General features: G+C 33.0%; 1 protein-coding gene across 3 annotated transcripts; it reads left to right on the top strand.

The window, feature by feature from the left end:
- Positions 1-710: 710 nt before the first annotated feature.
- Positions 711-14,160, top strand: LOC129880555 (serine/threonine-protein kinase PBS1). Of its 3 annotated transcripts, none has more exons than XM_055954636.1 (6): positions 711-803; positions 902-1,121; positions 1,629-1,831; positions 8,529-8,718; positions 12,607-12,998; positions 13,279-14,160. In XM_055954636.1, the coding sequence occupies exons 2-6, from the start codon at positions 995-997 to the stop codon at positions 13,768-13,770; spliced, it is 1,404 nt and encodes a 467-aa protein (XP_055810611.1). In that variant the 5' UTR covers positions 711-803; positions 902-994; the 3' UTR covers positions 13,771-14,160. The 3 variants fall into 3 exon arrangements, with proteins under 3 accessions (XP_055810611.1, XP_055810613.1, XP_055810612.1); XM_055954638.1 differs by having other exon boundaries at positions 722-803; positions 918-1,121; XM_055954637.1 differs by lacking the exon at positions 711-803 and having other exon boundaries at positions 824-1,121.
- The last annotated feature ends 1,678 nt before the right edge of the window (positions 14,161-15,838 follow it).

Raw genomic sequence — 15,838 nt, 5'->3', positions numbered from 1 at the left:
ACATGGTAAATACAATTAAAGAAGATCCTATACTAATTATGTGATCAACTATATATGGTAGGTAGAAATTGTAATTGATTGTGATTAACACTTACTTATTCTTATATTAATTATTGTATTTTTTTTATCCTGCATAAAATTATACATAGATTTTTTCATAACTTATAAATGTATGAGTTATATAAATTTCTAAATTGCAAATCAAACACCATATTAATTATATATATAATTCTTATTAACTACCAAATATGATATTATTTATTCATTTATTAATTATTGTATTTTTTTATCATGCATAATATTATAAATAATTTTTTTCATAACTTATACATATATTATTTGTATGAATTTTTAAATTGCAAATCAAACACCATATTAATTTTATACACAATTCTAATTAACTATCAAAAATAATATTACTTATTTATATATTAATTATTATATCTTTTATCTTGCATAAAAATTTACATTAATTGTTTCATAACTTATAATTCAAATATTAGTTATGTAAATTTCTCAATTGTAAATCAAATGGGATATCAATTTATATATAATTCTAATTAATTATCAAATATGATATTAATTATACATTTTCTAATATAAGTAGCTACCAAACATGGGTGAATGTGAAAGAGAGAAAGAGAGTAGAATTTAGTCATATGTGGGTTTTGCGAGAATTTAGAATGGATATTTATAGCATTTATTTACACACTAGTACAATTGTATGTAAACCAAAAGCGAGTAGTGTAATGAAAAGCCGGCTACAACTCTCTGACAACTCTACACTATCTATTATCCCCATAGTTACGATTCCTTCCTTTCCTCTAAACAAACTAGCTTCTTCCTTTCTCTTTTATTCTTCTTCTAAATAAAATTCTAATCTAGCATCTTTTTACTCTAGTTGTTGTTGATCACAGATATCTGGAACATCGATTGAGCTGATTTTGAGGTTTAGCTGCTGTTATTCAAAGATTGGATCTTGAAAGGTTAATAAATGGGTTGCTTCTCCTGTTTTGATTCAAAAGAGGAGGAGAAGCTGAATTCCCAGAAAGATAGAGATGATCGTAACCGCAAGCAAGCCCATCTCGCTGCCCCCCCAAATTTATCCAGGTTATCTTCAGGTTGTCTTATCTCTCCACTCTGATTCCTATATTCCATTTATCAAATTAACTATTTTATTAGACCTCCAATGTTTTCAGCTGGGAATTCTTTTTTCATAAAAAAAAATTAATTAATTGGGGTGGGGGGTGGGGGAGGGGACTAAGATGAAAACTGAGCTACTAAGATTCCCCGAGATATATAGTTCTAATTTGATCTCGTTGGTCTCTCTATTCAGTATAGAATTGGTCAGTCCGCCAACAGATTATAGTTATTAAAATTCCCCGAGATATATGGTTCTAACTTGATCTTGTTGCGGAGGGTCTCTCTGTTCGGTATCAATCTTGAACAGGACTTAAGATCAATCTTTTATGAGGTATTCCCCAAACAAAGATATGAGCAAGTATCCTCTTCTGACTTGGGGATAGATTTTGGACGAAAGGTCTATTTGGATTATTCCCTTTCCTCTTCACATCTCATAAGTTAGATTTTTTCATCTAGTTATGGATCGCCACTGTTTTGTTTTACAGGAGCAGACAGACTCAAAACAAGAAGTACCAATGGTTCAAAAAGAGAATTTTTGGGCCTAAAGGATGCGCCTGACGTTCAGATTGCTGCCCATACATTCACTTTTCGTGAGCTTGCAGCTGCTACAAATAACTTCAGGCCAGAATCATTTATAGGCGAAGGAGGGTTTGGTCGTGTCTATAAAGGCCAGCTACCTAGCGGCCAGGTAATTCCTTTTGAGGTTTGTTCTTTTGCTTCTCCTAGATTATCATGCAACCAGGTGACACCCCCTTTTTGCCCGTGTTACCGGCCCTTGCCCCTTTTTCCTTTTCCTTCTGCTAGTACTTGGAATTGGAGGGTTCTGGGTAGCAGTATGAAGCTCGCCCGCGCTCTGGCATAGGCAGTTCTTACAGCAGAAGTTGTTACAAGGCGCTTGAAAGAAATAGGTAGAGGAGCCAATTAACTGACCTCCAGTCTTCAATTATTTAAGATTTCCTTAATCTGGTAGTTCTCATGTTGTCAGAACATAAGAGGTAATTGATTAGGAAATGAAGAGAGATAGGTAAAGGAGATAACCAAGTTTTTTTTAGTGATATTCAGAAATGGCACGTAGTTGTATCTATTTGGTGATCAGTTCGCTAGTTTCTTTCATCCCACTTGGTTTTCCTTTTCTATATTCTTGTGTGAAGAAACTAAAAACTTGTGGAACAATCACCTCAATCACCCTGCTTGTGTGCATTGAATGAACCTAAAAGTACACATGTTCATAGAGGGGCTGTGTCTGGCTAAAAATTAACCAGAAAAATGATCAACAATCACCTCAATCACCCTGCTTGTGTGCATTGAATGAGCCTAAAAGTACACATGTTCATAGAGGGGCTGTGTCTGGCTAAAAATTAACCAGAAAAATGATCTCAAAGTCTTTTTTTTCGCCAAGTTGAACACAGAAAAGCAAATGGTAAAGCAGGCCATTAATGGTGCTTATCATAGCTGGTAGGAAATAAGAGCTTAAGACATCATCTTCCGATGACCAAATCTGCTGGAGTTCGATTTCTGGACTCCCTTTCATGTGCTCAGGGACAGAGCCAAGATTTCCCTATGATGGTTATGAAAATTATGCTTGATATGGGTCGTGATATGCTGAAATGCTAGGTTTTCATATCCTAGACGGATCAATTTCATTTTAAGGGATCCTTGATGGATCATTTTCTTATGGAACTAAATTGTCAGATATCACCAATTTGTCCTTATAGCCTAATTAATTTGGGAGGAAAATAATGCATTAATTCAAATACCATAGAGAAGGAGGAGGCAGAGATTCTTAAGATATTCCACAGATAATAGTCCAAGTGAAACCCATGTTACCTTCATTTTCATGCAAAGTTCGTCTTGATTTCTCTTCCCTTCTACCACAAATTTCATATCATGAAAAAATATGATAGCATCTGTGATGACATACTTCCATTAAAGGACTTGGATAAAGCTTGGGAATCAAGATGATGTTTATCGTGGAAGAAGAGCTCAAGAATGAGCCCAAGAATATGCTTTTCATGGAAGAAGACCCCAATAATAACTCCAAGAATTATGGCGAATTATGTCAAACAGTGGACTAAGTGATACACATATTTCATGGTCCAAGTTTAAGTCCAAGAGGAAGAAGATTGAGCCACATGGAGACCAAAAGAGAGATGAACATGGAGCCCAAAAGAGTGCCAAACATGCAGCCCAAAGAGGGCTGAATCCACGCACAAATGGGGTGTGTTGTGATGCAAATTTCATTTCTTTCCTTATCTTTTGTTTGGTAGTTTTGGGAAGAAGTGTGATATTTGTTGTCCCCAAAATGCACATGCAAGTATACCTAGTCAAACGAGTAATAAAGCGATAAGTTCAGAGTGTCGAACCCACATGGACTTGTTATTAACTATACACTAAATTAAACAATCCTAGTTATCTATACAAGGATTAAACTCCAATGTCATGTTTCTAAATTAATTAAAATAAGAAAAAAAATAATGAACTTTAACTGAATGAAGAACAAATTTTTATGTTATCAATGAGATGAAAATAATCTAGGGTTAGAGGCTATGTACCAATCCTATCATATTCTTCAACTGATTCAACTTCTTAATTTATCCAGTTCACAAGTTGACCAGTTCATTCATATGAATAGCATGTTCCCGCAATATTATTCGCACGTTCAAAATATGTCAACCCTATATTCCTATGGTATTGAATCAATCAAGAATGAATTAAGCATGACATTCAACTAAGCAAGACTGTTCGGTATATTCCCATCCTAATTAGGAAATTATGCTCTTAACTCAATTTATATTGAGCAAGCAACATTACAAAGTCAAACTATAGGTTGACAATAAACGCATATGTGACCATCTTATAGATGCAACTTTTTAAGACATTACATGGCAGGTAATGGGTCTATATTCACCTTTTATATTTTTCAGAATTTAGTGAATTCAATCCCAATATTATTAGTTGATTCAATCAACTTATCACGAGAACAAGCAACGTAAAGAAATCTTGAAGAATCTTCTAGTTCTTCAATATTGTTGAATACTTAATATGCACATCTTGGGGTTGACAAAATTGTTCATGCCAACTAATAAACTTATTTGTAGTAGTAAAGTTCAAGTTTACTGTGATATGTGGCTTTTGCTTTAGGGTCTGTTTGTAAAGCAACCTAGTAATTGGAATTGGCTAGGGTAGTAATTATCAGCCTAGTGATTACCCAACCTAGTAATTATTATGACCTGTTTGTTTGTCGCAATGTAATTACAAGTGTATTGTTTGGTTGCACAAATGCAATCATAACATTATATTATTTTGTTAAAATAAAAATTAATTATCAAATATTAAAAATTTATATTATACAAACAAGGGAATTTATAAATGATATTAAAATTAAATATTTAAGATATATATTTTCTTTTGAAAATATATTAATTTTTGATGAATTAATAAAATATACTAATTAATAAACATATGTTATAAACTAATATTATAAAAAATAATTGATTTGTATTTTTCAAATTAGTCTATTTTAATTAAATTAATCATAAAAACTGAAAATACAATATTTCTATAAACTTCATGAAATGCATGCTTGATAAATAGATTAATATTATAAATATAATGTATTAAAACATTTGACAAAAAGATATTCTATAAAGTTTAACTAAAAAATAAATAGCTTGCAATGTGAAGAAGCAAGTCAATTCTTCTAAAACAAATGAAACTGAAAATATAACATAAGTTCTAAATTCAAAACAAAAAAATTAACATAATACTCTTATGTCAAATTTCAACATAACATACATAAATATGATTTAAAAGAAAAGGAAAATGTATGTCTATAACCTTCTTCAACAATGAATTCTACTTTAATTTAGAATTAGAGTACTAACAAAATTATTTTAATGAAAAAATAAACAATAAATAAATAAATAAAATAGATAGTATGAAAAATTGAATGGAATCACATGAAATAAAGGTTACGAATGAGAAAGAAATGAAATATAAATAATATAAGATAAAAAATATATGTTTTAGAAAATATTAGAATAATCAAAATAAAAAAGAAATTTAAATCATTAAATTAAAAAACATATTTTTAGAAAATTAGAATAATAAAAATAAAAATTATTTAAAATAATAAAAACAAAAAATAATAGAAATAAAAGAAAGAAATTAAAAAGTAACCAGCTTGCAATTACATCGTGTAATTACCAGCAATTCACAACTTCCCCTCGGAGAATTGGAGAGTGTAGTTACTCCCTGCCAATTACAATGAATTATCTGCTGACCAAGTAATTACATGGTTTACCAAACATGCCAGACAATGTTATTACACTCAATTACACCAAATCCAATTATCAGGGCGACTTTCCAAACAGACCCTTAGTAAATTTTTAATTCACTATTACCTGAATAAATTTCAGGGTTACTACTTCGAAAGTAAATTTTAGATTTATTTCTTCTCAATTACCCCATCTCTTTCGGAGGTGAGTCATGATACCATCACAACAAAGTGCACATCTGTATTGATAAGCTTTATTGAATACTATCACATTCACTTTAGGGAATGAATCTATATTTGTAGCATTTATCCAAAGTTATCCTTCTTCATGAATGGAATACAATCATCTGAGCATATCAAATTATGATAGCTTACTACCTCATTCCATGTTCATGTGCATTATTCAATCACTTATCTTTTTTCAGACATATTATGCACTGCTACCACATTCACTGTGAGTAGGTTCAATGAGACATTTCATGATTATTCATCAAAAACATATTTGTTTGCCTTAGTCATCATTATATCATCAATATAGTATATCGAGATTTAAACCTAACGTCTTACCCAAATAAAGGTTGTTATGTCATAACGCAATGGGATTCAAACCAAATATCTTATTACCATGATGCACCAAGACTTTAATTCAGTGTCTTACTTGTTTGCTGCAATAGGACTTGAATCCATCGTCTTATTCTTAACTAAAGACATAATAAGCCAAAGTGCAATAAGACTCACACACGAGTCCTTAAAAGTATTCCCACTTGTAATGGCCATTAACATTAACAAATTTAGTCATGTTAAAACTTAGAAAATATAACCTCATGAAAATATCCTTTTATGACAAAAAAATAATTCATTGACCACACATAGTGCATAAACCATATCAAATCCACATTTTATGTGATCAAGTTATGATAATATTAGAATATTATTTGAAGGGAAAGTAGGAAGACAAATCAATTACTTTACTGGTTTGATTTCCTCCATCGTTAGCCGCGTGAGGATGTGTACATCAACTCTTGTATAATAATCTTTTCCTTGTCCATGATTTTCATATGTAAGCTTAAACCAACTGATTGAGTAAAGTAGAAATTTATAAATAAATAAAAACATACCTCTCGATTCTAGCATCAGACCATAGTCAGTAGAACACAAGAAATCTCAGTGACTAGAACAATGATATTGTTCCTTTAAAATCGTAAGGCCAACAACACCAACAAGAAAATGATATTCAACTTGAAGGTGATGATATTTAGAGTCTCATGTTGATAACGTGTTATGAAACTATAAAACAATAAGAAGAAGAATATAGTAGGGAGAACAGGAAAGATTTCTTATGTCTCTTGAGGGATTCTTTACAATAAAGAGAACCCCTTTAATTTATAGGGGAAATTTGATTTGGTCCCTAAGTTAGGGTTCCTAACTTTTCTCCAAAAGATACATAAAGGGCAGCCCGGTGCACTTAAGCTCCCGCTATGCGCAGGGTTCGGGGAAGGGCCCGACCACAAGGGGTCTATTGTACGCAGCCTTACCTTGCATATAAAAAAAATATTCACTATAATACAAATATGTTTATAACAAGAAGTGATTTTTTGTTATTTTTCGAATAACAACATTATTATTAATAGAATTTGAAAGGTTTCTCTTCCTTCACACCTTTGGGTGTGATGTCTATGATTTCATCTTGCAACCTTACAAGAAACATTCTTTAAGAGGTTAGATTAATTCTTAACTTGATATCTTTGGTATCTATTAAAGTAAATTAAACAATGTAGTTAGTCTTATACTAATTAGTATCTAATTTCATCAAAATAGGAGTCTAGATCACTTTGTTTTCTAGGTTCTTGAATTGACTCTATTAATATTATAATTAGCTTTGATCCATTAATTTTTGAATACCAAGATCAATTAGGGTTCTTAGTACTTCATTATAAAATTTGGGGATTTTATTCTCGAATTTCGCATATCTTTAAATTCCTATCTTTAATCTTCGTACTTTCCGTTCTGCATTATTTTCTTGTTTTCTTTCAAGTAACCCGATTCTTATCAAAACACCTTTGGATTCTTGTCCCTTGTTTCTTAGCATAACTCTAGTGTATTCTGATCTTATAAGATTTTTGTGAAGTAAGGTTCAGTTTATTGTTTACTGCCAGCTACAACCACAAAAGCAACTCATAAGTCATAAGTACTAACAATACTACAAAAGTTTCAGTATGTGGGCTTCTGGTTATATTTTAAGGAGAAACCAATAAATCTGAATAAAGCAAGCTCAAGTAAATGTTAATTATTTACAAAATATGATAACTTTTCTAGATGTATCCCTTCCTATTACAATCATGTCAACTTCTTCACCAATATTGAAGGAGAGATTGCTATCATTTGAAACTTCCCTTGTGGCTAAACAACATCATTATTACAATTTATCCTAAAGTTTTGAGGAGCATTGCCAATTAGAGTATCTTAGCATATGCAAATTAGTAACAAGGTTGAAGCAAGACAGTGCTGTAGATTTTCATAGCTTTCATAGTTCATAAAATAATTCTTCTTGACACCACCCCTTGTAGTTGTACATGTTATTGATATCGTTTCTTCTAGACTCTTGAAGAGCACTACAAGAAGGAGGTAAATTTCAGGCCTAAATGTTCAAGCAAGTCATTTTCATAAATTCACATTAACTAATTCTCAATCTATAAGATAGTTTCTATGAAGAAACTCAGAAAAATGCTGGATGACAGAAATAATAAGAGATTAATAGTTTAGTAGTTTATGTGGGTAGGCAATTGCTTCTTCCATGTCGTTTCTAACATGTGCCATTAGCTGTGAATAATTGAACATTCTGAGCGGATCACAAAGGAAATAAGATATTCATCTCATTTGACTCTATATGGACTAAAATGTTCAAAGTACCATCTTTAAGCTTCTTAAGTCCAAAATTGGACCTTGCCGGCCTCTAATCATTGTCAATGTTTCGTTCGCCAAAAGTTTGAATTTATCTTATATTTTACAACCATTAAATGTGAAGATTCTTGAACGTCCCAGGTAGTTGCTGTAAACTTTTGTTCCTTCAGTTAAATATGTTTGATGAATAATTGGTTGATCTTCCCAGGTTGTTGCAGTTAAGCAATTGGATAGGAATGGGCTTCAGGGGAATAGAGAATTTTTAGTGGAGGTTCTTATGCTTAGTCTTCTTCATCATCCTAACTTGGTGAATTTAATTGGTTACTGTGCTGATGGGGACCAGAGGCTTCTTGTCTATGAGTTCATGCCCTTGGGATCACTAGAGGATCACCTTCATGGTAACCTATTTTGCATGGCATTCTGGTTGTCTGATTTATATTTCTTCTCTGTTTATGTAGCATGTGGCTTATACCCCATAACATGCCGCAAGATATTCTATATGTATTACTTCTTGTGTCCCAAAACTAATGTTGGGATTCCTATTTTCAGTGCGACTTCTGAACTCTTCTTGAGATAGAATTTACATGTTTGTGAACTTAATAATATGAATTACATTTTTATTAAAAAGATGTTCAGAAAAATATTTGTCAAAGACAAAACTATTGGACTATCCGGATAGTGCCATCTTTAGGGAGGGAGAGACAGAGGTGGATCTGCAATGACCTAAGTTGTTCGGACTCTTTATTTTTTGTGCCACACCCGTGTCGACACGACATGAGTGTGCGATCCGTATCCAATCTAGTCAATCGATTATGAGTACTTTGACAAAAATCGATACAGAAATTTGGGACAAATAAAACAAAAGGCTAAGGTGAAGTTGAAGAAAATGGAATAGTTTGTCCATAGAAATTTCTCTGTCAGTCCTTATTCTTTCATCTCCTTTTGGGATTTTCATCTTGATCAATATTTTCTCTTCAGAATACCTTGTAAATTTTCCACATAATGTCTCATAATTTAGACATATTTTTGTAAATCAATTTTTTAGATATTTGAATTTTTTTAGTTGAACCTCCGCACCCGTATTCATATCTGCGAATTGTAAAATTTAAATCATGAAAGATTCGACCTCTAGATGCGCACCCATATCGAATACCTGCACTCAAGTCAAAGGGTGGTTAGTTGAGCACCCTTCGTCAGGAAGTCGCACGGTCGATATAGTTAAAACTGTTAGGCCCTTTCTTAACCAAAAAAAAAAGAGAATCATACTTGACAGACTGGTTTGTTCTATTTGGTTTCTCTCTATAATGTTGTTGGGACTTATTCATCTTTATAACCAACCAGTTCTAAATTTCCCCCTTTCTATATCAAATATCAGATTTGGTGTTTCTTTTTCATGATCCCATTAATTTCAATTCTTGACATTTACAAGAATTAGAATTATGGAAATCCTATAAAAAATGTTTCCTTTATCTAGACATATGTGATCATTGGTTCTACTCAAATTATTATCTTTACTTTAATTTTCTTATTTATTTAATTTTAAAACCAAATTCTTTCTACTTTCTTTTTCTTTTGTTTGCTTCCAACAAAATTGAGTTGTGTTAGCAAAATTCCTCAAAAAATATTTCAATGCATCCATACATAAATGAATTGCTCCATAGTCTATATACGTGACAATTTTAACCTACCAAACATTTCATTTTTTTGGCTTCTGTAAAGATATGTAACAGGGGCCTAATTCAACCTCAAAAGCTAGCTCATGAGGTGAGGATTATCCGAGTCCGTATAAGCAGACGGCCAGTCCATTCTCCAACCAATGTGGGGACTCTAATACCTCCTTTACGTCCAGGCCCAATGGGAGCGTGAACCAAGAGCCCAAATTGACCTGGCTCTGATACTATGTAAACATATGGTACCATGGCCTAACTCAATCCCAAAGATAGCTCTTGAGATGAGAATTGTCCAAGTCAATATAAGAAGATCACTTGTCCAGTTTTCAACCAATGTAGGACTCTAACCCACTCTAATCTAATCAAAATTGGTTGGGAAATAGACTGGTGGTCTGCTTATATCGACATGGGCAATCCTCACCTTAAGAGCTAGGTTTTGGCATTGAGTTAGGCACATGGTATCAGAGCTAGGTTCATCCCCGTTTGGGATCTCGGTCCACACTCCCATTGGGCCTGAGCGTGAAGGTGGTGTTAGAGTGGGTTAGATCGCACATTGGTTGGAGAATGGACTGGTGATCTGCTAGAGACCCTCCCCTCATTAGCTAACTTTTGGGGTTGAATTTGGCCCAATTGTCATATCTTTACTACTTCCAACCAAAAACTGATTTGTGATAGAAAAATTTCAATGCACCCATCAATCATCAAAAAAATATATTGTATTTATTTTTTCAAAGTTTGAACACCCGTAGAAAATTTTCTAACTTTCCCATTGTGGGGAGAGAGTAATATAGTTATTGCTTTTTTGATATGTATGTGTTTCATATATATATATATATATATATATATATATATTTTTTTTTTTTTTTTTTTTTCTTCTCAAAAATATGCATGTGTTTCTGCAAACTACACGTTGTGTTCAGCTCAATGTTTCAAATAATTGAATGCAAGTGATGGGAACTCGAGGTTCAGCCTGAAGTTCCTATTCTCTGGTGATTTGTTAAGTACACATCTTAAACTTGTCTATCTTTGATAAGATAGAACCAAGGAATAACCACTACTTGTAAACATGAATAAAAACCCAAAGAAAGGAACTATATAACTAACACTATTAAGCAGCCAGGGAGAGGAAATGTGCTTAAATACAATGCAGTGTTCCTAGAAGCAGGATAAGTAAAAGCAAAGGAACTTTTGGTTAATATTGAGTTCCTATATAAAAAACTTGTCCAAGCTTTGATGGACAGAGTTATTTGGTACTTGCGCTGATGGGAGGTAACAGGTACCCGATGGAATTAATTCGTGCACATGTTGTCCTAGACACCAGGGTTATTTCTTAAAAAAAGCTATATAAAAAGTCAAAAATCAGTACAATAATTTGCAGAGTTCCCCTTATATGAAAAAAGACAGGGATAACTTGCCTTGAAGAGACCATATTCTGCAAGCATTCAAGCAGGCAGTACCCAAGTTCTCATTAGAGGAATCTTTCCATGAAATCACATGAAGCATCCAGTTGATTTCATCAGGGTGGCTAGTCCTGTTTTTGTGCTTGTTGCTTTTATATATTATCTACCTATATATTTAGATGTACTATTGTGCTATATGCAGTAACCAATATTCCATGTAATCTTATATCTCCGTCTGAAGTTACATATGACTCGTTCCTGCACATACCAATAAGAAAATATGGTTCCTTACACATGGACTTAGATCTGAACTGCCATGACTGTGGTGATGATATTGTTTCTTGTTCCACCAGAATTTGTCTTGTATTGCCATGACCAGTGGCGGATCTAGAGGGGGCCAAACTCCCTCAGCAAAAAAATTACACTATATATAAGGTAACTTTTAAATTTTTAATGGATATATATTGATTTTGAATCCTCTTAACACAAGAGTAGAAGTTGGCTTAGTGTTTTAGGAGTTCAAAATTCACCTTGAGGTTCCAAGTACAAATCTCAAATCCTACATTTTTATATTTCAAACTCCTTAGTAAAAATCCTAGATCTGCCATTGGCCATAACACCATTTATCTGAGGGAAATATTCACACACCCAATCGGTGGTGTTGGTGTTCATTCATTTCAGCTATGATTTTCCTTTAGTTTCTACACTTAATTGTTCTTAGTGTAGTACATCCTTAAGTCTGAACCCTAGTTATGCAGTAAGTACGCCTGCAGAGTTCTATATATTATAATCTCAGTGGAAGTTGTCTTTACCTTTTCATTATTAATGCTGCCTTATTGTTTCCGTGGCAGTCCTCAATTGCTGGAAACCTGCCCGCCATTCTTTCCATTCTATTATGTGATATGCCTGGGATTATATTAGAAGAACCAGTGTTGTATAGATGATAATTTTAGGACAAGGAGAAAGAATAAAAGCCTAGTATCCCATAGGTCCATAATATGATGGCGGTTTAAAGAGCTCTTATGGCTTTATGATTGTATATCTGTCTTCTAATGCCTAGCCATTTCTCTCTAAGGTGTACCTTTGATTGCCAGTTTTTAAACTTAGATTGTGTATGTTACCTGTTTCATTAGTTTTTTTTTGAACAATAATATACTGCAGAATTTTGTGGCTCTAGGCTTTCTTAAGTGATCTCATGTGAATAAGTGCTGTGCAGATCTCCCTCCTGATAAAGAGCCACTAGATTGGAACACAAGAATGAAGATCGCATCTGGTGCAGCTAAAGGTTTGGAGCACCTTCATGATAAGGCGAACCCTCCTGTTATTTATAGAGACTTCAAGTCATCCAACATATTGCTTAAAGAAAACTTTTTTCCGAAGCTTTCTGATTTTGGGCTAGCAAAACTTGGTCCTACTGGAGACAAGTCACATGTGTCCACAAGGGTCATGGGAACTTATGGTTACTGTGCCCCTGAGTATGCCATGACTGGACAATTGACTGTCAAATCTGATGTCTATAGTTTTGGGGTTGTATTCTTGGAGCTTATCACTGGACGTAAGGCTATTGACAGCACCAAACCTCAGGGAGAACAAAACCTTGTCGCATGGGTAATCTACTTATGTCTTTCCTTTAGTTTAGCAATTTGTTGATATTATTTATATTACTTGTGATCACGTCCAAGAATGAAGCCACCTATTGGGAAGGGGATTCAAGTGAAAGTCACTTTAAGTCATGGGTTCAGATCTCAAGTGCGTCATTCTTGTATTTTTTGAATCACCTTAGCAGAATTCCTGGCTCTGCGACTGATCACGTTTTTGTGTGAAAATGACATGCTCAGCTGTGAAATTAAATGATTGACTATCCTTTGTATTCTGAATGTACATCCAGGCTAGGCCACTGTTTAATGATCGGCGGAAGTTTGCAAAATTAGCTGATCCAAGTCTGCAAGGACAATTTCCAATGAGAGGTCTGTACCAGGCTTTAGCTGTGGCCTCCATGTGTATCCAAGAACAGGCTGCTGCTCGTCCGCTAATTGGGGATGTGGTCACTGCTCTTTCTTATCTTGCAAACCAGGCATATGATCCAGGTACAGTTTCTGGGCAAATTCATAGATTTGGGGCAGACAGTAATGATAGGAGAAATAAAGATGATAGAGGTGGAAGAATATTTAGGAATGAAGATGGGGCAGGAGGAGTATCAGGACGTAAATGGGACTTGGACGGAGGATCTGAGAAGGAAGATTCTCCAAGGGAAACAGCAAGGATATTAAACAGGGATTTGGATCGAGAAAGAGCAGTTGCGGAGGCTAAAATGTGGGGCGAAAATTGGAGAGAAAAGAGAAGACAAAATGCTCCAGACAGTTTTGATGATAGTCATTAGATGTTGGATCCAGCTTCCGCATTCCTCAGCAAGCTGTACCGTTGATAAGGTAGTCTTGATCTGAGCTTAAGTTGTAGTTCGTTCACTTGATGCCTGTAAAAATTGAAATTTCCACCATCTTAGGTAAGAGTGTGAAGTATTTAAAAGGGAACTGCCTGCCTCGCTTATTTTTCCCTGGAAGATGATGTTTCTGCAAATGTTTTCTGAAACATAAGTTAAGAAGACAAATGAGGAAACAGAAGACATACTTCAAATGTGAGAGTAAAGACAACTCTCAAGTTAATGTTGTGAAGTATTTAGCTTTCAGGGTCATTTACTGTCTGTAATCCTTGACCCTAAACATGTTATACTCTAATCTTGATTGTGTTATATAGCAGAAACTTGGAGATATGTCTCTTTCATCCTCTTCTGGTCAGTGCTGTTGTTAGTTTCAAGGCTTTCTACTTGGTTTTACTCCTGTCTGCTCCTTTTCATAATTTTTACTCTTAAAAAGACAAGTAATAACACAAAATTCAAGTTCAAGTCCAAGTAACAAAGATTAATCAGGAACGGAGAAAATAACTATTTATATAGGGAGAATTAGTAGTTTTAGTTATTGTATTATTGCATAATTTCAGTTTTAATCGTTGTGTTATTTAACTATGCACATTTGAAGTGTGATTTTTGTTCTTGAAGTTAGCAAAAGTTAACTATTTAACAAATTGATTATTTAAAAATATATAAAATAAAGGGTTAGTGATTCTAAATATTTGAAGAATTACGTATATAAAATTAAAAATATATTTATATATTTTTAAAAATATATTTTTAAAAAATATACAATAATATATAAACTAGTCCCATTTGCTTCTCCATTTGCACTGTTTTTGATTCATTAGCAACTTGTTTTCTTCTCTTTTTCAATGATTACTAATCAAGGTCAAATATGATTACATTTGAAAGAGTTTAGTAGGTGGACAATCTCCTTAAGGCTATGTATCCTAACAACTTTCGTTCTTTAAAAAAATTATTATTTAATTTTTATTAAATTCAAAAAATTCTGTACAAAATTCTTCAGGCATTTAAAATCACCAACCTTTCAATTTATTTTATTTTATATATTTTAAAATAATCATTCTGTTAAATAGTTAACTTTTGTTAACTTCAAGGACCAAAATCGTACACTTTAAATAATTGAAGATTAAACATGCATATCAAATAACACATGGACTAAAACTGGAATTATGCGATAATACAGGGATTAAAATCTCTCTCTCTCTCTCTCTCTCTCTCTATATATATATATATATATATATATATATATATATATATATATATATATATAATTTCTCGGTTCGATTTGGTTATTTTTATAAATTTTTAGTAAAATCAAAATCAAATCAAATAGTATCGGTTTTCAAAATTTAAAATCAAACCTAACCAAACCAAACCAAATCAAATATCGATTTTTTAATAGTTATGATTCGAATTACGATTTAGATTGATTTTTTAACCATAACCATGAACAACCCTCTGTATATATATATTCCATTTAAAGACTCTTAGAAATGTTGATTGAACTTTTAGTTCTTCACTAAATGATGCTACAATAGATAAAATTATAAATTACTAAAAAAAATTCTCAAATTACTGTTTAATTATCTTTATAATATTGATTCCTAAAATTGTCACGACCCAAGCTAGGCCCTAGACGTGACACGACAATTAGGATAGAGACTCCAACCAAGCCTCTTAGCATATCATAAATGAGCATACATAAAGTAAATAAGACAACATCAAGAGATAATCATAAATACATCATGAAAATCTCGATATAAGAAAAATCAAGCTAAACTCCGAATAGACGGGACAACATAGACATAACAATCTAACATGTCTCTACTAGTCTAGACATGGCATAGGACAAGCTACTAGCTCACCAAATAAAAAGGAAGAACTAAAGAATGAACATAAAGGAAATCATAAATGTTTCATCCTCGGAGCATGACGACTCACCAACAAGTAGATAGTAACTCAAAATCTAGCCATGAATGGGATGTTTAGGATGATCGTTGAGCCCTACATTATG

The sequence above is a fragment of the Solanum dulcamara genome, chromosome 2 (assembly GCF_947179165.1).
Source record: "Solanum dulcamara chromosome 2, daSolDulc1.2, whole genome shotgun sequence".
Classification (NCBI taxonomy): Eukaryota; Viridiplantae; Streptophyta; class Magnoliopsida; order Solanales; family Solanaceae; genus Solanum; species Solanum dulcamara.
Note: the sequence above shows the minus strand (reverse complement) of the source record. Positions and strands in the feature narration are given on the sequence as shown.